Here is a 26,962-nt window from a genome sequence, read left to right on the forward strand (position 1 = left end):
CTTAGTGTCTGGACGGGGTATATGCCACGTTGCTGCACCTCTGCACTACCAATCCAATGGGAGACTAGGGATGCCAATGGCCCCTTTGGGCCTGGGACCTGGAGGTAGGCCTGGGACCTGGAGGTGGGCCCGGGACCTGGAGGTGGGCCTGAGACCTGGAGGTGGGCCTGGGACCTGGAGGTGGGCCTGGGACCTGGAGGTGGGCCTGGGACCTGGAGGTGGGCCTGGGACCTGGAGGTGGGCCTGGGACCTGGAGGTGGGCCTGGGACCTGGAGGTGGGCCTGGGACCTGGAGGTGGGCCTGGGACCTGGAGGTGGGCCTGGGACCTGGAGGTGGGCCTGAGACCTGGAGGTGGGCCTGGGACCTGGAGGTGGGCCTGGGACCTGGAGGTGGGCCTGGGACCTGGAGGTGGGCCTGGGACCTGGAGGTGGGCCTGGGACCTGGAGGTGGGCCTGGGACCTGGAGGTGGGTCTGGGACCTGGAGGTGGTCCTGGGACCTGGAGGTGGTCCTGGGACCTGGAGGTGGGCCCGGGACCTGGAGGTGGGCCCGGGACCTGGAGGTAGGCCTGAGACCTGGAGGTGGGCCTGGGACCTGGAGGTAGGCCTGGGACCTGGAGGTAGGCCTGGGACCTGGAGGAGGTGGCAGGGGAAATTCAGATTACAGGGTCAACAGTGTCAGGGTCGGCCATTTTGGGCAGAGGTGAGCAGATGTGTCTTCAATTAGAGGGTTCTGAACCGTTGGAATTCTCAACCCCAGAGGATTGTGGGAACTCCATCGTGGAGTTTACTCAAGGCTGAGATGGTTCGGGTTTTGGGCACTGATTTGATAGGGCAAGAAAAGTGGAAATTAGGTCAAAGGTCAACGTCTTGGGTGGCGGCAGAGACTTGAAGGGCTGAATGGCCTCCTCCTGCTACTCTTCTTTTGGAAGAGCCGAGATAGGAAGCAGATGGTCTCCATGTGACAAAGTTGGATAAGGGTGACGACGGTGGGCAATGGGGTGGGATATAAGCCCCCCCCCCCCTCTCCTCCGGATGTATGTTGTGCGTGAGTTCAATTGGACTTCAATAGCCAACCCAGCCAGGTGGGGCTGGCAGGGTCTGAAGAAATGGAGGCACGTTGGTTGGCGTTGCGTCCTGCCCAGTTCCCACTCTCTGCTCTGCTCTCTGACAGGGGGATACGCCAAAGTTGCTGGAGAGCATCCGACCAGACCTGCCACGGGACCCGGGGAGCCCTGGCGTGAGGTTGAGTTTCCTGCAGGGGCTGCTGGAGAGCAAGAGGTTGACGCGGATAAGGAGAGAGCGGCGAAAAGGTAAGAAACTGGGCAGGAGGGAGGGGGAGATGGCGGCGTTGTGGAATCGGGAGGCCGAGGTTTAAGCTCCGGGATCGAGGGTTCAAATCCCAGCACTGGCGGCTGAGGGAGGAGTTGAAATACAATTAATAAAATCTGGAATTTCAAAGTAGTCTCAGTAACGATGACCCTGAAACGATCGTTTGTGGTAAAGCCCCATCTAATGTCCTTCCGGGAGGCAAATCTGTCATCCTTACCCAGTCTGGCCTACATGTGACCCCTCAACCATGTGGTTGAATATTTGACGTTCTCAAGAGGCAATTAGGGATGGGCAACAAATGTTGACTTTGCCAATGATCCCTCATGTTTTGAACGGATCTCCCCTTTTAACCTTCTCTGCTCGAAGGAGAACAGTCCCACAATCTGGCCCCGTGTAACTGAAGCCCCTTCATCCCTCGTCCCATTCTGGGCAAATCTCCTCCGCACCCTATCTCAGGGCCTTGACATATTTCCCAAAGTGGCCACCATACTCCCAGCCAGCTCCTCGCCCAGATTTTGCAACTGTTTAGCATAATCTCCTTGCTTTTGCGCGTGTGTGTGTGTGTGTGTGTGTGTGTACAACAGAGACACTCAATCGATTGAGGTATCCGATGTGAAAGAGATCCAACCCCACGATTGGTGGATTGAATCAAACCGCTTGTTCTTTCGGTCGCTTGTCACAGGCGGGGGAGGGGGCAGATCGTACTCAACCAGCCCCCGCTTTCAAGGCCCGAATCTGCTGTTCGATGTGGTTCCACGATCGGGCAACACTATGCTGAACAATCCCGAGTGTGCTCTGGCAGCTACACTCCTAACCCAGTTCGAGATAATCTGTCAGGCTCGTAACGTGCCTCATTTATACTTGCTCGAAGTGACACGGCGACCTGTTCTGTGCAAGCAAAACGAACATGTTCAAAGATAAAATCACATTACTGCGGAAGCTGGAATCTGAAACAGAAACGGAAAATGCGGGACAATCTCAGAAGGTCTGACATCCCCTGTGGAGGGAGAAGGGAGCTAACGTTTCGGGGTTGGAGGACTCTTTGTCGGTGTGCTCAAGCCTTGCGCCCTTGTTACCTGAGAGTTTGGGAGCAGACAGATCCTCATTGCTTTCTCCATGGCAACGCCCTTTCCATGGCAACGCCTAAGCCTATCAGAGTCGACCTGCCAGCCAATCAGAACCTTTATTCTCCCTGCGGTGATTGTTTGAAATTTGGCACGCCCGCCTTTGTCCTGTTGAGTGCGAGGCGAAAAACTTCGACGACATGCCTTCTCTCTTCAGCAAGATTTTTTACAGAATTTGGCAACGTTCCGAGAAATGTCAGGTTGGGTTGGGAAACGGGAATGTGCGCGCGGCGAAACCTGGTCACCTGACGGATGATGGATGTGAAGCTCGGGAGCGTTGGGATCAGGAAATTAACAGCCACGGAAGGCGGGCCTCGGGAAGCACCCTGAAGGTGGGATGGGTGACGAGGGGGGGACGGAGGAAGACTTCACTGAGGTGAGGCCGGAAGAAGGGGACAATTGTCCAGTGATGCAGCATGGAGTCCTCCGGACGTGTCCTTTGAGTTGAGGGGACGGGGGGGGGGGTGTAATCGGCAGCGGAAGATGAGCAGGAGAAGACGTGTTTTGAAGAGCGGATTAACCGGAACTTCAACAACGAGGGTTCGCGTGATCGAAATGTCTGGAAGACCACGGTTGCCCGGGCCAACCGGGGCACTGAGTATATTACAGCAGCAGAGAAACAGGCCATTCGGCCCAACTGGTCCATACTGGTGTTTATCCTCCTCACACGACCCCTCCCACACTCTTCACCTCCCACCCTCTCAACATTTTGTTTATAAACCCCCCCCTCCCCGCCACCCACCACCCCCGGTCATCCGCACAAATTTTGCCACTCCACGTTTGAGAGGGTCCACGGAGTCCTCCCCAGTCTCCTGGGCCGATACAGCCCCGGCTCCTTGTCACATTGTGGGATCCTGCTGTGCATAAAGGGAGGGGCTGCTGCGTCTCCTGGGCGACCGCAGTGACTGCGCCGCACGAAAGCCACGCTCCACTGGCCGTGGACTACTCGCGGTGGGGGGGGGGGGTCGTCTGGCGCTACGGGAATGCAAATTGGGGAACAGGAGGAGGCCATTCAGCCCCTCGAGGTTGTTTAGTGACTCTGTGATCATGAGATATCTGACTCTGATTTTGAAACGCTGGCCCGAGACTGGCTCTCTCCCGACCCCTGAGTGCTCCCCGAACATTTTTGCTCAATTCGCCCCGTTTGAAATTTGCGGGATTACAAGCAGAGTTTCTGTCAGGTCCCTGTTTGAAATTGAATCCAGGCAGAGATCCAGCAATCCATCTGCTCAGTTGACAGGGCCCCTGGCTCCCGAGGCATTCACTTCAATCCAGCCTGCGGGGTACAACTTCAGAGTTCAAAATCCAATTTGTCGCCCAGTTTAAACCTTGACCTTCCCGACCGGTCCCCTGCCGAGATCCATCTATCCCTCTTCGCCACGGTCGGTAATCAGTTCTGATTCCATTTCTCCCAACAGCCTCTGCAGCAAAGAACAAACAACCGTTTGCAGCTCATTTCGAAGGTAAGGCCGATCTGTCTTAATGTGGGCTGGGAGGGAGGGGGCGAGGGGAGAGGGGATTCCCAAAACACTCCCGCACCCCTCTCTGTTCCGGAGCGTTTGCTATAAAATAAGGTTACAACTCCATGGAAATGGATAGGATTTTAGTGACAGGTTTCATTGATCACAAAAGCCCCATATCCCTCAATCCCTCCCCCCATATCCCTCAATCCCTCCCTCCATATCCCTCAATCCCTCCCTCCATATCCCTCAATTCCTCCCTCCATATCCCTCAATTCCTCCCTCCCTCCACATCCCTCAATCCCTCCCTCCACATCCCTCAATCCCTCCCTCCATATCCCTCAATCCCTCCCTCCCTCCATATCCCTCAATCCCTCCCTCCATATCCCTCAATCACTCCCTCCCTCCATATCCCTCAATCCCTCCCCCCATATCCCTCAATCCCTCCCTCCATATCCCTCAATCCCTCCCTCCATATCCCTCAATCCCTCCCTCCATATCCCTCAATCCCTCCCTCCCTCCATATCCCTCAATCCCTCCCTCCATATCCCTCCCTTCCTCCATATCCCTCAATCCCTCCCTCCCTCCATATCCCTCAATCCCTCCCTCCATATCCCTCAATCCCTCCCTCCATATCCCTCAATTCCTCCCTCCCTCCACATCCCTCAATCCCTCCCTCCATATACCTCAATCCCTCCCTCCCTCCATATCCCTCAATCCCTCCCTCCATATCCCTCAATCCCTCCCTCCATATCCCTCAATCCCTCCCTCCATATCCCTCAATCCCTCCCTCCATATCCCTCAATCCCTCCCTCCATATCCCTCAATCCCTCCCTCCATATCCCTCAATCCCTCCCTCCATATCTCTCAATCCCTCCCTCCATATCGCTCAATCCCTCCCTCCATATCGCTCAATCCCTCCCTCCATATCCCTCAATCACTCCCTCCCTCCATATCCCTCAATCCCTCCCTCCATATCCCTCAATCCCTCCCTCCATATCCCTCAATCCCTCCCTCCCTCCATATCCCTCAATCCCTCCCTCCATATCCCTCAATCCCTCCCTCCATATCCCTCAATTCCTCCCTCTCTCCACATCCCTCAATCCCTCCCTCCATATACCTCAATCCCTCCCTCCCTCCATATCCCTCAATCCCTCCCTCCATATCCCTCAATCCCTCCCTCCATATCCCTCAATCCCTCCCTCCATATCCCTCAATCCCTCCCTCCATATCCCTCACTCCCTCCCTCCATATCCCTCAATCCCTCCCTCCATATCCCTCAATCACTCCCTCCCTCCATATGCCTCAATCCCTCCCTCTATATCCCTCAATCCCTCCCTCCATATCCCTCAATCCCTCCCTCCATATCCTTCAATCCCTCCATATCCCTCAATCCCTCTCTCCATCCATATCCCTCAATCCCTCCCTCCATATCCCTCAATCCCTCCCTCCATATCCCTCAATCCCTCCCTCCCTCCATATGCCTCAATCCCTCCCTCTATATCCCTCAATCCCTCCCTCCATATCCCTCAATCCCTCCCTCCATATCCTTCAATCCCTCCCTCCATATCCCTCAATCCCTCTCTCCATCCATATCCCTCAATCCCTCCCTCCATATCCCTCACTCCCTCCCTCCATATCCCTCAATCCCTCCCTCCATATCCCTCAATCCCTCCCTCCATATCCCTCAATCCCTCCCTCCATATCCCTCAATCTCTCCCTCCATATCCCTCAATTGCATTTGCTCACCTTCTCAACCAGTGAGAGTCAGTGTGTGTGGGACCCCAGTGAGAGTCAGTGTGTGTGGGACCCGTACCCCAGTGAGAGTCAGTGTGTGTGGGACCCGTACCCCAGTGAGAGTCAGTGTGTGTGGGACCCGTACCTCAGTGAGAGTCAGTGTGTGTGGGACCCGTACCCCAGTGAGAGTCAGTGTGTGTGGGACCCGTACCCCAGTGAGAGTCAGTGTGTGTGGGCCCGTACCCCAGTGAGAGTCAGTGTGTGTGGGAGCCGTACCCCAGTGAGAGTCCGTGTGTGTGGGACCCGTACCCCAGTGAGAGTCAGTGTGTGTGGGACCCGTACCCCAGTGAGAGTCAGTGTGTGTGGGACCCGTACCCCAGTGAGAGTCAGTGTGTGTGGGACCCGTACCCCAGTGAGAGTCAGTGTGTGTGGGACCCGTACCCCAGTGAGAGTCAGTGTGTGTGGGACCCGTACCCCAGTGAGAGTCAGTGTGTGTGGGACCCGTACCCCACTGAGAGTCAGTGTGTGTGGGACCCGTACCCCAGTGAGAGTCAGTGTGTGTGGGACCTGTACCCCAGTGAGAGACAGTGTGTGTGGGACCCCAGTGAGAGTCAGTGTGTGTGGGACCCGTACCCCAGTGAGAGTCAGTGTGTGTGGGACCCGTACCCCAGTGAGAGTCAGTGTGTGTGGGACCCGTACCCCAGTGAGAGTCAGTGTGTGTGAGACCCGTACCCCAGTGAGAGTCAGTGTGTGTGGGACCCGTACCCCAGTGAGAGTCAGTGTGTGTGGGACCCATACCCCAGTGAGAGTCAGTGTGTGTGGGACCCGTACTCCAGTGAGAGTCAGTGTGTGTGGGACCCGTACCCCAGTGAGAGTCAGTGTGTGTGGGACCCCAGTGAGAGTCAGTGTGTGTGGGACCCGTACCCCAGTGAGAGTCAGTGTGTGTGGCACCCGTACCCCAGTGAGAGTCAGTGTGTGTGGGACCCGTACCCCAGTGAGAGTCAGTGTGTGTGGGACCCCAGTGAGAGTCAGTGTGTGTGGGACCCGTACCCCAGTGAGAGTCAGTGTGTGTGGGACCCGTACCCCAGTGAGAGTCAGTGTGTGTGGGACCCCAGTGAGAGTCCGTGTGTGTGGGACCCCAGTGAGAGTCAGTGTGTGTGGGACCCGTACCCCAGTGAGAGTCAGTGTGTGTGGGACCCGTACCCCAGTGAGAGTCAGTGTGTGAGGGACCCGTACCCCAGTGAGTCAGTGTGTGTGGGACCTGTACCCCAGTGAGAGTCAGTGTGTGTGGGACCCGTACCCCAGTGAGAGTCAGTGTGTGTGGGACCCGTACCCCAGTGAGAGTCAGTGTGTGTGGGACCCCAGTGAGAGTCAGTGTGTGTGGGACCCCAGTGAGAGTCAGTGTGTGGGGGACCCGTACCCCAGTGAGAATCAGTGTGTGTGGGACCCCAGTGAGAGTCAGTGTGTGTGGGACCCCAGTGAGAGTCAGTGTGTGGGGGACCCGTACCCCAGTGAGAGTCAGTGTGTGTGGGACCCGTACCCCAGTGAGAGTCAGTGTGTGTGGGACCCCAGTGAGAGTCAGTGTGTGTGGGACCCGTACCCCAGTGAGAGTCAGTGTGTGTGAACTGTACCCCAGTGAGAGTCAGTGTGTGTGGGACCCGTACCCCAGTGAGAGTCAGTGTGTGTGGGACCCCAGTGAGAGTCAGTGTGTGTGAACTGTACCCCAGTGAGAGTCAGTGTGTGTGGGACCCGTACCCCAGTGAGAGTCAGTGTGTGTGGGACATTCAGTGATGGAGTGTTCAGATGAAGTGGGGGGTGGGGTGGAAATATCTTCTGAAATTTGATTTCCTTTTTATTTTTCTTCTAGTGTTACCCAATAATGAAGGTGGGACGTATATAGTTGAAAATGGTAGGTCGATATTTCTGTTGGTGTCTGATTAAAGTTTTGTCTGTGGGGCCTTGCTGGTTGGAATGATTGGAATACGGGAGTTAGTCTTTGAGCAGAATTCAATGTTGGGGCCGGGAGTCTTGACCAGAGATTGGAGAGTTGACGAGTCATCACTTCTGTCACGGGGAATTAGTGCCTGTTACCTGGCCAAGTCGGGCCTAGTCCGGGATTTAGGAGCCTAGGTTGACCCCTTTCCATAAGGCCAGGGGTCACTCATTCAGGCACTGACTGTCTTTGAGCGATTGACCCTACCCACCGCCGTCCCCAAGAATCTAGTAGCCAAACCAGAGAGAGGGTATTCCTGGCAGCGTGAGTGGGTCTATCCCAGCCCACCATTGATTGAGTACGACCGGCAGTTGGGTGAGACCCTTCACTCGGCAGTACTTGTCCACTTGAGGGCCTCGATTAATAACCTAGTGACAAGGCCTGACGTCCCCCCTCAACACCCTCCCTGAGGTCTTGGGGGAGGGGCGGGGGGCATTAAATTCCTCTGTCACTCTGTCTGTCCAGTCACCCTCTCTGTCTCCGTCACCCTCTCTGTCTCCGTCACCCTCTCTGTCGCCTTGACTGAGACTCTAAAGATAATAGTGGGCAGCAGGGTAGCACAGTGGTTCGCACTGTTGCTACACAGCTCCAGGGTCCCAGGTTCGATTCCGGCTTGGGTCACTGTCTGTGCGGAGTCTGCACATCCTCCCCGTGTGTGCGTGGGTTTCCTCCGGGTGCTCCGGTCTCCTCCCACAGTCCAAAGATGTGCGGGTTAGGGTGGATTGGCCGTGATAAATTGCCCCTTAGTGTCCAAAAAAGGTTAGGTGGGGTTACTGGGTTACGGTGGAGCTTAAGTAGGGTGCTCTTTCCAAGGGCCGGTGAAGACTTGATGGGCCGAATGGCCTCCTTCTGCACTGTACATTTTATGATTCTATACAAGAATCATCACAGTATCACAGTAACTATCACGGTAACTTCAGTGAAGCCTACTTGTGACAATAAGCGATTTTCATTTCATTTCAAGATGCATCAGTGAATCAGCACCACACCCATTTCACACTCTATCTGAATTTCTATCTCAATCTCTCTCTATCTCTCGCTATCCTCTCTATCTCTCGCTCTCTATCTCTCGCTATCTATCTGTCGCTCTCTATCTGTCGCTCTCTATCTGTCGCTCTCTATCTCTCGCTATCTATCTGTCGCTCTCTATCTCTCGCTCTCTATCTCTCGCTCTCTATCTCTCGCTCTCTATCTCTCGCTCTCTATCTCTCGCTCGCTATCTCTCGCTCTCTATCTCTCGCTCGCTATCTCTGTCTATCTTTCTATCTCGATCTCTCTCTATCTCTATCTCTATCTCTCTCTATCTCTCTATCTCTCTCTATCTCTCTCTATCTCTCTCAGATATCCTGGGTTTGAGCTCACTGCAGAGATCTGAACACATAGCCACTCTGGCACTAAGGGAGTGCCACTCGATCAGAGCTCTCAAACGGAGGGTGCCGAAGACCCTGCCATTTCAAAGAGCAGGGAGGAGGCGAGGGGGGGGGGGGGGGGGGGTGGGTTCCGCCAGTGTGTTGGCCAATTTTTATCTCTCCAGCTTCATCACTTTTAAAGCAAAAAGCAGACGATCTGGGCGTTATCGTGGGATCTTGCTGTGCGCTAATTGAATGCTGCGTTTCCGATATCGCCGGCGTGGCTACACTTCAAAAAGGTGATTGCTGGCTGCGGCGAGCCTTGCGACGTCCTGAGGATGTACGAGGGGCTAGAGCAATGCAGGTCTTTGCCTGCAGTGTGTGAACTGGAGGGGGTGGTAGAGAGCTAGAGTTGGGGGGGGGGGGGGGTTAATCGCTAACCCATCAGGTGCGAAATGATGGTTAAATCCAAGGCCGTGTTCGAGAGAGTTTTGCTCGACAGGGTAGTAGGGAGCGGACAGGATGGTGGAGTTGAGACCCACAGACCAATCAGCCATCATCTTATTGAATGGTGGCGCAGGCTCGAGGGGCTTTTTCCTGCTGTTACTTCTTATGATTCTCCAGCTTGTTTAACCGTTAATCCAGGAGGAACGTAACTCCAGGAATAAAACCTGCACCACTTGGGGTGCCTGATGCACAGGTTCAGCATTAACGGGTTCAGAGAGAGAGAGGGGGGGAGAGAGAGAGTGGGAGCTGATGTACTCCGAGTGCAGGCTGTTCGGCCTACATCAGCCAACAGGACCTGTGGTGGTGGTGGGAACAGGACATTGCTGGCTGTCTTCAGTCAGAACCCTGCACACTGGTAGGATGATGGATGCTCTTCCCAGATTAGTGAACAACCTTCAGATTCTTTGGCTACCAGAGCAGGTCAGATGTTGGAAATACTGCGGAGAGTAACTCACCTTCTGACCCCCCCAAAGCCTGTCCACCATCTACAAGGCACAAGTCAGGAGTGTGATGTGAGACTCTCCACTTGCCTGGATGAGCGCAGCTCCAACAACACTCAAGAAGCTCAACACCATCCAGGACAAAGCAGCCCCGCTTGATTGGCTCCCCTTCCACAAACATTCACTCCCTCCCCCACCGACGCACAGTGGCAGCCGTGTGTACCGTCTACAAGATGCCCCGCAGCAACTCACCAAGGCTCCTTAGGCAGCACCTTCCAAACCCACGGCCTCTACCATCCAGAAGGACAAGAGCAGCAGATACCTGGGAACCCCACCACCTGGAGGTTCCCCTCCGAGTCACTCACCATCCTGACTTAAAGAACAAAGAAAATTACAGCACAGGAACAGGCCCTTCGGCCCTCCCAGCCTGCGCCGATGCAGATCCTTTATCTAAACCTGTCGCCTCTTTTCCAAGGATCTACTTCCCTCTTGGAAATATATCGGCCGTTCCTTCACTGTCACAGGGTCAAAATCCTGGCACTGCCTCCCTAACAGCACTGTGGGTGTACCTACACCACAGGGACTGCAGCGGCTCAAGAAGGCGGCTCAAGGCTGATGAAGTCGCTCAATAAGATTTTAAGCGGAGCCGGAACCCACTCTCACTGGGCCCGGATAGATTCAAACAAAGCTGCCATCTGGTGGCCGAACCGGCCAACTGCAGCCACTCGACAAACGCAGGAAACAAAACAGGCGCACACGCACTCGCTTTCCTCCCAGCCCCTTTCCCCACCTCCAGGACGGCCCAGAGCGTTTTGCAGCCAGTGACGTCTGTCGAAATAAGAAGCAAGCATGTGGGGAAATGCTCGTCGGCTGCGCCAGCTGGTGCAGGGAGGATGTTTGAGGTGAAGCTGATGTCCCTGCCCAGCTCCCCTGACGGGAGGCAGTCACGCCACAGGGCCCAGGCTAACGGGGCAGGGGGCCATGGGTTCAAATCCCACCACCGCGCCTCGTGGAATTTAACTCCAGTTAATTAGTAAATCTGGAATTGAAAGTCGGCCTTAATCTTGGTGAGGGTGAAACCATTGTCGAATGTTGTACGGGTCCGTCCGGTTGACTAATGTCCTTTAGGGGAGGGAAATCTGCCGCCCTTACCCGGTCTGGCCTACATGTGACTCCAGACCCCACGGCCCGTGGGGTTGACTGTTAACTGCCCCTCTCTGAAATGGCCGAGCGAGTACAGGGGTAATTAGGAATGGGGCACCGATGCTGTCCCCCCTCCCCGACCACACCCACATCCCGGGACAGAGGATGCCCCCTGACCCGCACTATTTGGTGCAAATGTTTTTCAAAGTGTGGTCCCCATTGCGACGGAACGGTGCACAGCAAGATCCCACACGCAGCAATGTTTGGTTGAGCGATGAATAAAGTAAAAGTACTTTACTTTTGGGGCAGCAGGGTAGCATGGTGGTTAGCATAAATGCTTCACAGCTCCAGGGTCCCAGGTTCGATTCCCGGCTTGGGTCACTGTCTGTGCGGAGTCTGCACATCCTCCCCGTGTGTGCGTGGGTTTCCTCCGGGTGCTCCGGTTTCCTCCCACAGTCCAAAGATGTGCGGGTTAGGTGGATTGGCCATGCTAAATTGCCCGTAGTGTCCTTAAAAGTAAGGTTTGGGGGGGGGGGGGGGGTTTGTTGGGTTACGGGTATAGGGTGGATACGTGGGTTTGAGTAGGGTGATCATGGCTCGGCACAACATTGAGGGCCGAAGGGCCTGTTCTGTGCTGTACTGTTCTATGTTCTATGTTCTAAAGTCACCGTTTATTATTGTCACAAGTCGGCTTACATTAACGCTGCGATGAAGTTACTGTGAAAAGCCCCTAGTTGCCACATTCCGGCGCCTGTTCGGGTAACACGGAGGGAGAATTCAGAATGTCCAATTCATCCAACAGCACGTCTTTCGGGACTCGTGGGAGGAAACCGGAGCCCCCGGAGGGAAACCCACGCAGACACGGGGGGGAGAACGTGCAGACTCCGCACAGACAGTGACCCAAGCCGGGAATCGAACCTGAGACCCTGGCAATGTGAGGCAGCAGTGCTAACCCACTGTGGCACCGTGCGGCCATTATTTCTTTGGAACTCGCTCACACTGGCACTGTGCGAGTTCAGATTCCCTCCTGAATGCCGGGTGTCTTCAATCATGGACGTAATGAGGCGAGAGAACCCTTACCGAGGCTCAAAGCATCACGGAGTCTGCGGGTATCATTAACCACCCACCCCGTCCTGTGGGGCAGGTGATGGAGAAGGAGCATCTTGAGGATGGCATGGCATCCATCTTTTTTTTTTTCTTAAATTTAGAGTACCCAATTATTTTTTTTCCAATTAAGGGGCAATTTAGTGTGGCCAATCCACCCACCCTGCACATAGAACATAGAACATAGAACAGTACAGCACAGAACAGGCCCTTCGGCCCTCGATGTTGTGCCGAGCAATGATCACCCTACTCAAACCCACGTAACCCGTATACCCGTAACCCAACAATCCCCCCATTAACCTTACACTACGGGCAATTTATCATGGCCAATCCACCTAACCCGCACATCTTTGGACTGTGGGAGGAAACCGGAGCACCCGGAGGAAACCCACGCACAAACGGGGAGGACGTGCAGACTCCACACAGACAATGACCCAGCCGGGAATCGAACCTGGGACCACTGGAGCTGTGAAGCATTGATGCTAACCTCTTTGGGTTGTGGGGGTGAAACCCACGCAGACACGGGGAGAATGTGCAAACTCCTCACGGACAGTGACCCAGAGCCAGGATTCGAACCCGGGTCCTCAGCGCCGTAGGCAGCAATGCTAACCACTGTGCCACTGTGCTGCCCCTTTTTTTTTAATGTCATCCTTAAGTTACAAAGCTATGTACAGAGCAGACAGGGCAAACCCTTAATCCATCTCATTGCCTTGTTTCCAAAAACCAATCCAAATTCAAATTGAAGCCAGTTCATGGTCTCCACGAGAGGGACAAGATTCGAAGCTGACCAGAAATGGCATCGCACCCCATCTTGGCCTTGATCTGACCTCTGAACTGAGCCAACAGGCGGGAGAAGTGATACATCCATCTCTCCTTTAGTCAGATTGGAACAGGTCAATGAGCACGTGTGTTGTCAAGAACAGCAGAGAAGGAGGCCATTTACTCCATCGTGTGTGTGCTGTATCATTGAAATATGCGGAGATGCCGGCGTTGGACTGGGGTGAGCACAGTAAGAAATCTTACAACACCAGGTTAAAGCCCAACAGGTTTATTTGGAATTACGAGCATAGTGACGATGAGTGAAGAGGCAGGTTACACAAACACAGCATATACAGACAGAGTCAATGATGCAAGATGAATGGGAGTTTTTGCAGGTAATTAAGTCTTTACAGGTCCAGACAGAGCGACTGGAGAGAGGGCGAATCACAGGTTAAAGAGCTGTGAATTGTCATTGAAAGATCTATCAGATTACCCCCGCCCTTTCCCCCATTGCCCCGGCCACAATTTCTCGAGGGTTATGGGGATAAGGCGGGGCTGGTTTAGCTCGGTGGGCTAGACAGCTGGTTTATGCTGCAGAACAAGGCCAGCAGCACGGGTTCAATTCCCGTACCGGCTGAGAATTCTGAGTTCTCCCTCCGTGTACCCGAACAGGCGCTGGAGTGTGGCGACTAGGGGCTTTTCACAGTAACTTCATTGCCCCCTCATCCCAGAACAGGAAGGTAGACCTTTTTCCCGGGATGCGTCCCACGGCGACGGACAAAAGGAGCCGGCTGTGGAAGATTCTGCAGGAAGGCAAGATCAACTTGCGTTCAAATAACGTTGCCAAAAAAAAAAGGGGGCCCAGAGCAATTCACAGGAGAAATTCTCGAAGGAAACCTGACAGCGAGACATGTTGGGACACTCTTTCACCCTCTTTATCTACTTTCACCCTCTGTCACCCTCTCTCATCCTCTTTCACACTCCTTCGCCCTCTTTCGCCCTCTTTCACTCTCTTTCACTATCTTTCGCTCTCTTTCACTCTCTTTCCCCTTCTTTCACCCTCGTTCACCATCGTGGCCACAGAAATAGACACAAAGGAGACAGAGAGAGTTAGAAAGGTCAGGTGGGGTGAAACAAGGACACGGAGGGATTTGGAAACAAGGACACGGAGGGATTTGGAAACAAGGACACGGAGGGATTTGGAAACAAGGACACGGAGGGATTTGGAAACAAGGACACGGAGGGATTTGGAAACAAGGACACGGAGGGATTTGGAAACAAGGACACGGAGGGATTTGGAAACAAGGACACGGAGAGATTTGGAAACAAGGACACGGAGGGATTTGGAAACAAGGACACGGAGGGATTTGGAAACAAGGACACGGAGGGATTTGGAAACAAGGACACGGAGGGATTTGGAAACAAGGACACGGAGAGATTTGGAAACAAGGACACGGAGGGATTTGGAAACAAGGACACGGAGGGATTTGGAAACAAGGACACGGAGGGATTTGGAAACAAGGACACGGGGGGGATTTGGAAACAAGGACACGGAGGGATTTGGAAACAAGGACACGGAGGGATTTGGAAACAAGGACACGGAGGGATTTGGAAACAAGGACACGGAGGGATTTGGAAACAAGGACACTGAGAGATTTGAAAACAAGGACACGGACGGATTTGGAAACAAGGGCACGGAGGGATTTGGAAACAAGGACACGGAGAGATTTGGAAACAAGGACATGGAGGGATTTGGAAACAAGGACACGGAGGGATTTAAAAACAAGGACATGGAGGGATTTGGAAACAAGGACACGGAGGGATTTTGAAACAAGGACACGGAGTGATTTGGAAACAAGGACACGGAGAGATTTGAAAACAAGGACACGGACGGATTTGGAAACAAGGACACGGAGGGATTTGGAAACAAGGACACGGAGGAATTTGGAAACAAGGACACGGAGGGGTTTGGAAACAAGGACACGGAGGGGTTTGGAAACAAGGACACGGAGGGGTTTGGAAACAAGGACACGGAGGGATTTGGAAACAAGAACACGGAGGAATTTGGAAACAAGGACACGGAGGGATTTGGAAACAAGGACACGGGGGGATTTGGAAACGAGGACACGGAGGGGTTTGGAAACAAGGACACGGAGGGGTTTGGAAACAAGGACACGGAGAGATTAGGAAACAAGGACACGGAGGGATTTGGAAACAAGGACACGGAGAGATTTGGAAACAAGGACACGGAGGGATTTGGAAACAAGGACACGGAGGGATTTGGAAACAAGGACACGGAGGAATTTGGAAACAAGGACACGGAGGAATTTGGAAACAAGGACACGGGGGAATTTGGAAACAAGGACACGGAGGGATTTGGAAACAAGGACACGGAGGGATTTGGAAACAAGGACACGGAGGGATTTGGAAACAAGGACACGGAGGGATTTGGAAACAAGGACACGGAGGGATTTGGAAACAAGGAAACGGGGGGATTTGGAAACAAGGACACGGAGGGATTTGGAAACAAGGATAGGAATTTTAAAAATCAAATTGAAAGAGTTAGCCGGCATCAATATACTTAAGTTGTGACACGGAGAGTAACAAATTCTTAAAAGGATTTTTCACCCTTTTCTTTTAACAGATGGGATCATCAGAAAGTGGTTGGAAAAGCCTCTACAAGTGAAAAATGCATTGTCGTACAATAAGACAGGGGAGTTCATCGTTCTCAAAGACGGACTATACTACGTATACAGCCAGGCAAGTCACTCTAGTCCCAGCAGAAACTTGTCTGAATGTTGTTTTAGCTTTCACAGCCACTCAAAGTCTCTGTTTTAAATTGTGTCTCCTTGTTTTCAAATCCATCACCTCATCCCCTCCTCTCAATCTCTGTAACTGGGGCTGTCCGCAGTCAGGGACAACCCACTGAGGGAATGACGTATTGTGATGTTAATCTGCATTCCCAGCCATGGTCCCCGTTCACCTCTAAACCATCGATTGGTTAGTCATTTGTGACGCCGCTCTGTCAGAGGGTCAGTACTGAGGGAGTGCAGCACTGTCAGAGGGTCAGTACTGAGGGAGTGCCGCACTGTCAGAGGGTCAGTACTGAGGGAGTGCCGCACTGTCAGAGGGTCAGTACTGAGGGAGTGCCGCACTGTCAGAGGGTCAGTACTGAGGGAGTGCCGCACTGTCAGAGGGTCAGTACTGAGGGAGTGCTGCATTGTCAGAGGGTCAGTACTGAGGGATTGCCGCACTGTCAGAGGGTCAGTACTGAGGGAGTGCCGCACTGTCAGAGGGTCAGTACTGAGGGAGTGCCGCACTGTCAGAGGGTCAGTACTGAGGGAGTGCCGCACTGTCAGAGGGTCAGTGCTGAGGGAGTGCCGCACTGTCAGAGGGTCAGTACTGAGGGAGTGCCGCACTGTCAGAGGGTCAGTACTGAGGGAGTGCCGCACTGTCAGAGGGTCAGTACTGAGGGAGTGCCGCACTGTCAGAGGGTCAGTACTGAGGGAGTGCCGCACTGTCAGAGGGTCAGTACTGAGGGAGTGCCGCACTGTCAGAGGGTCAGTACTGAGGGAGTGCCGCACTGTCAGAGGGTCATCATCTTATTGAATAGTGGGCAGGCTCGAGGGGGAAAGGATTCACGGAAATCAGACAGTGCAGAAGGAGGCCATTCGGCCCATTGGGTCTATGCCGACCCTCTGAAAGAACACCTTGGGCCCACTCACCCGCCCAAACCCCACTTAACCTAACCCACTGCGGCGCTCCCTCAGTACTGACCCTCTGACAGTGCGGCACTCCCTCAGTACTGACCCTCTGACAGTGCGGCACTCCTTCAGTACTGACCCTCTGACAGTGCGGCGCTCCCTCAGTACTGACCCTCTGACAGTGCGGCGCTCCCTCAGTACTGACCCTCTGACAGTGCAGCACTCCCTCAGTACTGACCCTCTGACAGTGCGGCACTCCCTCAGTACTGACCCTCTGACAGTGCGGCACTCCCTCAGTACTGACCCTCTGACAGTGCGGCACTCCCTCAGTACTGACCCTCTGACAGTGCGGCACTCCCTCAGTACTGACCCTATGACAGTGCGGCACTCCCTCAGTACTGACCCTCTGACAGTGCGGCACTCCCTCAGTACTGACACTCTGGCAGTGCGGCACTCCCTCAGTACTGACACTCTGACAGTGCGGCACTCCCTCAGTACTGACCCTCTGACAGTGCGGCACTACCTCAGTACTGACCCTCTGACAGTGCGGCACTCCCTCAGCACTGACCCTCTGACAGTGCGGCACTCCCTCAGTACTGACCCTCTGACAGTGTGGCACTCCCTCAGTACTGACCCTCTGACAGTGCAGCACCCCCTCAGTACTGACCCTCTGACAGTGCGGCACTCCCTCAGTACTGACCCTCTGACAGTGAGGCACTCCCTCAGTACAGACCCTCTGACAGTGAGGCACTCCCTCAGTACTGACCCTCTGACAGTGCGGCACTCCCTCAGTACTGACCCTCTGACGGTGCGGCACTCCCTCAGTACTGACCCTCTGACAGTGCGGCGCTCCCTCAGTACTGACCCTCTGACAGTGCGGCGCTCCCTCAGTACTGACCCTCTGACAGTGCAGCACTCCCTCAGTACTGACCCTCTGACAGTGCGGCACTCCCTCAGTACTGACCCTCTGACAGTGCGGCACTCCGCAAGTCTCTGTCCCTCTCTGTTTCTCTCTCTCTCTTTCTCTCTGTCTCTCTCTTGGTCTCTGTGTCTCTCTCTCTCTCTCTCTCTCTGTCTCTCCCTCACTATCGCCCCTCCAGCAGTGAGGGACCCCATCACTATCCCTCCTTTGTTGATTCGCGCCCAACTCCGTCCAGCCTGACTCAAAGTCGGCCTGACTGGATCTTGTCTCTTTTTGTTCACCGTTTGCAGGTTCACTGCGATGACAACACCACGGCCTACCTGAAGCTGGAAGTGAAGGTGGACGACGCGATGGCCTTTCGGTGCGTACAGGGACTACCCACCACCCCTCTGTATGGCCAGCAGCTTGCAGTCCATTCCTGCCAAGCCTCCGGTTTAATTCGGCTGCGGAAGCGATCTCGGATCAGAATTTACAGCATCGCAGGGGTGCACCTGAAAACCAAATCCTTGACCTACTTTGGGCTCTTTAAGCTTTAAAGGGGCCTCGTCCCTGTCTGCCTGTGTGTGAGTGTGTGTGTGTGTGTGTGTGTGTGGGTGGGTGTGTGTGTGTGTGTGTGTGGGTGTGTGGAGAGACCACTGCATTTCTCCCAGACTTTACAAAACAGAAAAACCACAGCGTCAAAGATGGAGAGACAGTATTTCTGTGCCTTTTGTAGGCCTCAACGATTCGCTGAACCTTTCACCCGGCTACTGAGGGGGACAATATCCTCTGTTTGAACAGGTTGCCGCAAAAATCTCCGCGATCGAGTCCCCCTTCCTCCATCGGGGAATCTGGGATGTGAAATGAATGCCTTGCCATTCCCTGTTTTCAATGCTCTCCCGGTCTCCCTACTTGAGGCCTCCACTGTGGAGCGGACGGTTGGACGCCCAGAGCTCACCTCCTGATCGCCACCTGGTGACTTTTGCCGGAAGCGCGGTGTCGTTGGTGCCTGTGGGAAGAGGGGATGGAGGAGAGGGAAAGGATTCACGGAAATCAGACCGTGCAGAAGGAGGCCATTCGGCCCATTGGGTGGGTGCCGGCCCTCTGAAAGGACGCCGAGACCCACTCACCCGCCCCAACCCCCACCTAACCTAACCCGCACATCTTTGGATTGCAAGGGGGGAAGCCGGAGCACCCGGAGGAAACCCACGCGGAGACGGGGAGAAGGTGCAGGCTCCGCACAGACAGTCGCCCGAGGTTGGAATCGAACCCGGGTCCCTGGCGATGTGAGGCAGCAGTGCTAATCCACTCTGCCTCCGTGCTTCCCTCAGCTGCGATGTCCCGCCAGACTCGAGGCCACGTGCTCCAAACTCCCCGCATACTCTGGGAGGGTCTTGTCGCTAAGTTCCAGACCCACGCTCCCCACATTCTCTCCACTCTCTGGGGAAAGAAATTCCTCCAGCTCGGATGTACCGGGGACTACGTTATGGGGATGGTTATTAGCGCCGATTACCCTACGAAGTGAAATTGTGTGGAAGATTTGATTCGAGTGAGGAATTTGTCGAGGTTGATTTGAACTGGGTGTTAGGCCGCGCGTTTCGATTGGTTTCAAATTCAACCTTAATCAATAACTGTGAATCAGAGGCTGGGGGAGCGGCCCTGGCCTATCAGAGGCCTGAATCCTGACTGAGCCAGTAATTTCCAAACCCGTGCTTGTGGCGCTGACTGATGATGTCATAGTCGCCTGCCTCTTTACATTTTATAGGAATGGGAGGAGGGGGCCATTTGGCCCCACGACCCTGTTCTGCCATTTTATGAGATTATGGCTGATTTGTATCTTCAGACTATCTACCCCCCCCCCCCCAGTTCTATAACCCTGAGTGCCAACAGAAGCTGCTTGGCAGCACTGATCTTAAATATTGCTGAAAAGAGAAGTGCCGTCGAAGCTTTTCATCTCGCACTGATCAGGACAAACCCAAGAATGCCAAATTTGAAAGGATCACAATTTATGGGGCAGAAGAAAACAACAGGGATGTTGAGGGCTTCATACGCAGGGGTCGGTTCTCTGCAAACAAAAAGGATAGGTTCAAACCTTTCAAAACCCCTTTCAAATTAACCAGGGGTTCGGGGAGCCTTTGGTGCCCCATTGCCGTCCCCATGGTAACGCCTCAGTCAATCAGTCAACTTGCCAACCAATCAGCACCCTGTAGTATAAATTTTGGTGATTGTTTGAAATGCTTTCATTTGTCCTGATGAGTGCGAAGTGAAAAGCTTTGACAACGCCATTCTTTTTTTTCAGCAATACCAACAAACGTCTATCAATCTGAGTTTTGCAATCTTGAATTGATCCACCACAGCGACAGTTTTGTTTGGAGGATCGTTTGTTATGTATTTAAACCCTCTCGCAATTTGTCATCGATTGGATTTAATGTATTAATTCTTCGGCACTCCGCGCCTGTTGAGTGCGATTCCGTTTTTAAGGAGCGCGCCGTGGCCAAACTCGAGTCGTGCCGCGGCGCAGAGGCTTCGGGCCGCTTTGCCAATTCCCTCGAGGGCCGCCGAATTCACACCGGACACCCCGAGGGGTTGAGGTGTGGCCGGGAGGTCAGTGGTGAACGAGCTCCGGCCTCCGAGCTCGGCGCAGTCAAGGGCGGTGTGGAGGTGCGCAGGGCGCTCTCGATGCACGGTGACCCCCCCACCCCCCCCCCCCCACCCCGGCCTGCGGGGTGAGAGTCTCCAGAGACTCGGAAATGTCCCACGCCAAGATGGCCGGGGGGAGGGGGGGGGGTCAGAGTTCAAGAGGCAGCCGACGAGAACACCCATCCCATTCCTGAATGGGCTCTAAACCCAAAAAGAGATTTTAAACGTGTTGTCTTTGTTGTTGTTTTAAGCACTTGTGTTTTGCTGGTGACCGTGTCCTGTGTTACATGTGGACACCATCGAACCTTTGCCTGGGGTAAAGAAAGGGGATCGCCAACTCTCTAGGATGATCCGGTATACCCCCCCCTCCCCACAAGATAAATCCGCCAGGAATTGTGGACAATTCCAAGGGGGGGAGGGTGGGGGAGCCATCTTGGAGGCGTTAATAAATAAAATTGTGCTCCCCGCTCCTTTGTTGTGACAAGGAGTGGACAGAATAAAGGGAGGCGGGTGGCTTTCTGATTGGCCAATCAAAGGGGGGGGCGGATGGTCGGAGATGACCACTGGCGGGGTGGAGCAGAGGTCGTGCGCTCAAAACGCTTCAGGGTTATATCTGTGGCGAGTTGGTAATCCCCTCCCCAGGTAGAGGTTCCCATCCCAAGTGTTGTTGCTATGTCTCAAACTGTGAACGGCGGGTTGAGTTTGTCGAACTGCGATTTGCCGATTGATTTGGGGGCCTCGCTCTCGTTCAAGGAGGGCAGGTCAACCTCTCAAGTGAGGCTTTGTAATGTTGCTGCTGTGAAAGGCCTTCTTGGTATTATTGTATTTCATTAAATAACTTTTTATTCCAGATTCAGCTCCCCCCCCCGCCCAGCTCCGAGTGTCCTTCAGGGGAGGGGTCTAGACAGGCAGGGGGAAACAATGATGTTATTTTATGTCTTCCAATTTCTGGTTTAGCACAGTGGGCTAGATCGCTGGCTTGTAATGCAGATCAATGCCAGCACCGAGGGTTCGATTCCCGTACCGGCCTCCCCGAACAGGCGCCGGAATGTGGCGACTAGGGGCTTTTCACAGTAACTTCATTTGAAGCCTAACAATCAGGGATTATTATGATTTCATTCTGGACAAAATGTATTTATTGATGAAGAGAAACGAGGGACAGGGGGTTTCGGGCCTACGATGTCCTGGACTAACAATTCCCAGCTGCTCCAGTCCTACCTGCCTTCCCGATGTATTCTTCCTGACAGAAAACCCCACCCTCTGGGCTATCACTTGCTCTTTGTCCCCATAGGGCCATCAAGTCAGGTGACAACCTTCTCCTGTGCGGTCTTAAAGAGGCAGACACAGCAATCATGGCAGAGAGACGGGCACCTGAATCAAAGGCCCTCCTCCGAGGGGAGAACGGTATCGCTTAATGTGGAGAGACTGGGAGGACCTTGGGATTGTTCTCCTTGGAGCGGAGCAGGTTAGGGAGGAGATTTGATCGAGGCGTTCCAGAACGTGAGGGATTTGGGTGTTGAGTAGCTGAGGAGAAACTGCGCCCAGTGACCGGGGATGTGAGGGGGGAAGAGTGGGACTATTTTCTTCGAAGAGCTGGAAGGGGCTTTTGAAGGGGCAAATGGCCGTGAGGTACAATAATAATGAGGGGGCGGTTAGTTTTCGGGCTACGTGTGTGTGTATGGAAACCTGATCTCAAAACCTAGGGATTGACGCTCCCATTGAGGGAGTGCTGGACTGCCAGAGGTGCTGTCTTTCGGGTGGGGCAGTAATCCCGGGGGTCCGTCTGCCCCCTCATCTTCGACAGAAACAGTCTCACGGCGGCTATTTCGAAACGAGTCGGGGGTGGGTCCCTGGGTCCCTCCCTGGTGTCTCAATACTCCGTATTTATTCCTCAAACAAGGCCACTAGACTAGCTGAGGTGGTCATTCTCGCACGGTGTTGTTAGTGGGAGCTTTCTATGCATAAATTGGCTGTCGTGGGTTCTACACGACAACAACGACTTCAGCAAGGTACAAATTGGTTATATCCTCAGGAATATGAAGATCAACGTCTATCTTGCTGGGATGGGCGAGTCTAGGTAACTCACTGCTCATGAATACAAGACCCAACCAGGAACAGGCTGAATTGCAAATATCTCCCGATTATCCATGGCAACAACGCTTTAAGAGGATCTCACAGGGGCACCAACTTGGGTAATTCTTTTGCTATTAATGTTGTCTACAGTTTGCATGTACGCACTGCCTACAACATCTCCATCGCAGCGTTGACGAACAGAATTTGGCAGCGGTGACACGAGGACAGGTGACCCCCATCATTAATCGAGGAAGGAAGTTGTAAGAAGCATCTGAGAGAAGGTGCCAACGGTCAGGGAGGGAATCTGGGAGTTCAGTGACGGCTGGGACGATGAAGGGAGAGAGGGAATGGGTCGCGGGGGTGTGGCTCTCAATACAGGGCAGAAATGAGTTAACGGTGATTCTTCTTGGAAAGAGCACCCGACCCTATCCCCATAACCCAGTAACCCCACTCAACACTAAGGGCAATTTTGGACACTAAGGGCAATTTATCATGGCCAATCCACCCTAACCTGCACATCTTTGGACTGTGGGAGGAAACCGGAGCACCCGGAGGAAACCCACGCACACACGGGGAGGACGTGCAGACTCCGCACAGACAGTGACCCAAGCCGGGAATCGAACCTGGGACCCTGGAGCTGTGAAGCGATTGTGCTATCCACAATGCTACCGTGCTGCCCTAATGGCAGTGTGAAGGACGAGAGCAGGGGTTAATAGTGGCATTAAGGCATGATAAGAAATAGGACCTTCTTGAGCACTTTTCACTGCTATTAACACATCCTCCACCTTGTGTCCTCAACATATTTGTCACAATCTCTCCTAGCTCCTTCAGTCTGCTCTTACGCGGTATATAATCCATCACGTTTCTCCCTCTTGTTAGGTCTGGAGTCACCCAGGCTCGAAACATAATTCTATTTCTCTTTCCTCAGATGCTGGGGGGGGGTTTCAGTTTATATTTCAGATTTGCAGCATCTGCAGTATTTTGCTTTGGTTTGGGTGACGTTCCTTCGACACTTAAGCTTCTGCTGAAAAGTCCTGGTTGCAGCTCATGGGAGATCTCGATACCCTCACCGTTTTCCATAAACCTCGAGCATTGGCTTCGTACAAAACGGCCCAGGAGGAGCGCCGTGCATCCACTGTGTCTTTGCAAGAGATATCCAATTAGTCCCAGTCTATCCTGCCATTTCCCCTTAACCCCATAATATAAGCCACGATGTGGAGATGCCGGCGTCGGACTGGGGTGAGCACAGTAAGAAATCTCACAACTAGCTTTCGGAGCGCAGCTCCTTCCTCATTCACCTGAGGAAGGAGAAAGCTAGTGATTTGAAACAAACCTGTTGGATTTTAACCTGGTGTTGTAAGATTTCTTCCTGTAATATAAGACCATCGGCCATTCAGCCCATCGAGTCTGCTCCATCATTCGATCATAGCTGATACGTGTATGTATCCTTTTTGGGAAAATCGCTCCCCCAGACTCCTCGTACGACAAGCTCTTCATTCCCGGGATCATTCTTGTGAACCTCCTCTGGACCCTTTCCAAGGCCCAGCACATCCTTCCTTAGATACAGGGCCCAAAACTGCTCACAATATTCCAAATGGGGTCTGACCAGAGCCTTATACAGCCTCAGAAGTACATCCCTGGTCTTGTATTCTAGCTCTCTCGACATGAATGCTAACATTGCATTTGCCTTCCTAACTGTTGACTGAACCTGCACGTTAACCTTAAGAGAATCGTGAACAAGGACTCCCAAGTCCCTTTGTGCTTCTGATTTCTGAAGCCTTTCCCCATTTAGAAAATAGTCTATGCCTCTATTTCTCCTTCCAAAGTGCCTAACCTCACACTTTTCCACATTGTATTCCATCTGCCGCTTCTTTGCCCACTCTCCTATCCTGTCCAAATCCTCCTGCAGCCCCCTTGCTTCCTCAATACTACCTGTCCCTCTACAGATCTTTGTATCATCTGCAAATGTAGCAACAATGCCCTCAGTTTCTTCTTCCAGATGTTAATATATCACCGTGAATAGCTGTGGTCTCAACGGCGACCCCTTCGGAATACCAGGTGCCGTCCCAAAAAGGACCCCTTCATCCCCACTCTCTGCCCACATCCCCAGTCAACCAATCCCCTATCCATGCCAGTACCTTGCCCCAAACACCATGGGCTCTTGTCTTATTCAGAGGCCTCCTGTACGGCATCTTGTCGAAGACCTTCTGGAAATCCAAATAGATCATGTCCACTGGATCTCCCTTATCTTAGCTCACTGGGCTAAAGCGCTGGCTTTTAAGGCAGGCCAGCAGCACGGTTCGATTCCCGTACCAGCCTCCCCGAACAGGCGCCGGAATGTGGCGACTAGGGGGCTTTTCACAGTAACTTAATTTGAAGCCTACTCGTGACAATAAGCCATTTTCATTTTGCTGGTTTAGCACAGGGCTAAATCGCTGGCTTTGAAAGCAGGCCAGCAGCAGGGTTCGATTCCCGTACCAGCCTCCCCCCGAACAGACGCCGGAATGTGGCGACTAGGGGCTTTTCACAGTAACTTAATTTGAAGCCTACTCGTGACAATAAGCCATTTTCATTATCCAACCTCTTTGTTACTTCGTCAAAGAATTTGAACACATTTGTCAAGCGTGACCTCCCCTCGATGAGGCCCTGCTGACTCAGCCCTATTTCCTCTTCAACTAATCCTTTTCTGAAGGTTGAGTTAGCTTCCCTCGCCCTTTCAGAGAACTCACCGGGGGAAGGTGGGTGTCTTGCAATGCTTTTGTTTCGTGTCCCTTTGGTTACTGACGGCCTCATTACTGGAAACACTTTCTCATCATTAGTTCTGTGAAAACCTCGGCTCATTCTCACCGCCTCTGCTCAATCTCCCGTTAGCCGTCTCTGCTCGAAGGAGAACAATCCCGGCTTCTCAAGTCTCCTCACCGATGAAGTAACTACTCCGATTCTGTCCACGTGAGCACCTGGACACCAGGCGTCGGGTGGGAAGAGAAAGTCTTCGACACCCTCCCTCCAAGAAAGGTTAGACTGGGTTACGGGGGGGATAGGGTGGAGCTCAAGTGGGGTGCTCTTTCCAAGGGCCGGTGCAGACCCGATGGGCCGAATGGCCTCCCTTCTGCACTGTAAATTCTATCCCATGTTTTCTCTGACTGGAGTGAGGGAAAATGTGTGCCGACACCTCTGCGCTCCGCTGCCAGGAATTCTGTTCTTCATCCGAGATATTAAACCCAGGCCCTGCTCGGACCCCTGAACAGGGAGTGAGGTGGGGGAGGTGTCCTGGCCAACACTCCTCCCTGAAAATCGCGCAAAAAAAACACATGATCGGGGGAAGCGGTTTGTGGGATCTTGCTGTGCACAAATTGGCTGCCGCGTTTCCCACATGTGTGCCGGTGGCCATGTCCCGCTTTTAAGGTTGGATTTTCCCTGCTATTTCAGCTCCCGGGGCATTCCCGAAGCTCTCCCTCGACACGTCTGAACCTGTTGCAATGCCGGAATCTGGTTGACAGCCAGGAAAGCTTTTCCCAGGAATGCGGCTGACGTGTTTGGTTCAGACAAATTCCTTTGCTTGGGAAAAATAAACACGATCAAATGAGATTCTGCCCCCGGGTGCTTCTCATGATCTGTCAGGGAGCAAAATGCCACGCCCTCCGGATCTTAACCCTTTAGGTGGATTTGTGCACAGAGACACGAATGGTTAAAGGCCTTTCATAAACAACAGCTTCCACTTCTTTAGCGCCTTCAAATGTGGCTAAATCTCCCAGGGTGCCTCACAGAAGCGGCATCAGACCAAAGCTGACATGAAGAGGCATCATCGGGGGAACAGGTGACCAGACGCTCGGTCAAGGGGGCCTGTTTTAAGGAGCGTCGTAAAGAGAGAGGGATGAAGAGATTTAGGGAGGGAATACAAGAGCTCAGGGCCCCCAGGGTAGCTGGAGGGGCGGGCACTGATGGCGGAAGGACGGGAAACAAGGAGGGGGGGGGGGCGATCCCGGAGGATCGTAGGGCCAGAGGTGAAAAGCGAGGGCAGGGGTTCGAACGCGGGGGGGGGCAAGGATTTCAAAATCAAGCTGTTGGCAGGTTACCAATGGAGGTCAGAGGGTGATGGGTGGATGAGCGGGACTCCAGGTGCGAGTTGGAACAGGAAGAAGTGGAGTCTTGGATCAGTCGAACATTATGTCCGGGGGGGGGGGGGAGTAGTGAAAGATAGGGGGGGGGCTCAAATTTCCTCATGCACCTCATTCTAACTGGGTTAGAAGTGGGCCGAATGGCTGTGATTGCTCACAATATGGCTTTTCCAGGACCCCAGCTGAACCCCTTGCTCATCGGAGTTTAGAAGGATGAGGGGGGGATCTTATTGAAACTTACAGGATACAGCGAGGCCTGGATAGAGTGGACGTAGAGAAGATGTTTCCACTTGTAGGAAAAACTAGAACCAGAGGACACCATCTCAGACTGAAGGGACGATCCTTTAAAACAGAGATGAGGAGGAATTTCTTCAGCCAGAGGTTGGTGAATCTGTGGAACTCTTTGCCGCAGAAGGCTGTGGAGGCCAAATCGCTGAGTGTCTTTAAGACAGAGATAGATAGAGTTAGGGGCTGTTTAGCTCACAGGGCTAATCGCTGGCTTTTAAAGCAGACCTTGCAGGCCAGCAGCACGGTTCGATTCCCGTAACAGCCTCCCCGAACAGGCGCCGGAATGTGGCGAC

The 26,962-nt window shown here is 53.5% G+C and overlaps 1 protein-coding gene across 1 annotated transcript in view; it reads left to right on the forward strand.

Annotated features, from left to right (window-relative positions):
* The window catches only part of tnfsf12 (TNF superfamily member 12), a 79,757-nt gene that overhangs the window by 26,941 nt on the left and 25,854 nt on the right, over positions 1 to 26,962 (forward strand). Inside the window, exons 2-6 of the mRNA XM_038786901.1 lie at positions 1,172 to 1,310; positions 3,872 to 3,916; positions 7,518 to 7,559; positions 15,590 to 15,705; positions 17,862 to 17,932. Of these exons, the coding sequence (XP_038642829.1) occupies positions 1,172 to 1,310; positions 3,872 to 3,916; positions 7,518 to 7,559; positions 15,590 to 15,705; positions 17,862 to 17,932 (413 nt within the window). The remainder of the gene's footprint in view (positions 1 to 1,171; positions 1,311 to 3,871; positions 3,917 to 7,517; positions 7,560 to 15,589; positions 15,706 to 17,861; positions 17,933 to 26,962) is intronic.

The sequence above is a fragment of the Scyliorhinus canicula genome, chromosome 29 (genome assembly GCF_902713615.1).
Source record: "Scyliorhinus canicula chromosome 29, sScyCan1.1, whole genome shotgun sequence".
NCBI classification, from domain to species: domain Eukaryota; kingdom Metazoa; phylum Chordata; class Chondrichthyes; order Carcharhiniformes; family Scyliorhinidae; genus Scyliorhinus; species Scyliorhinus canicula.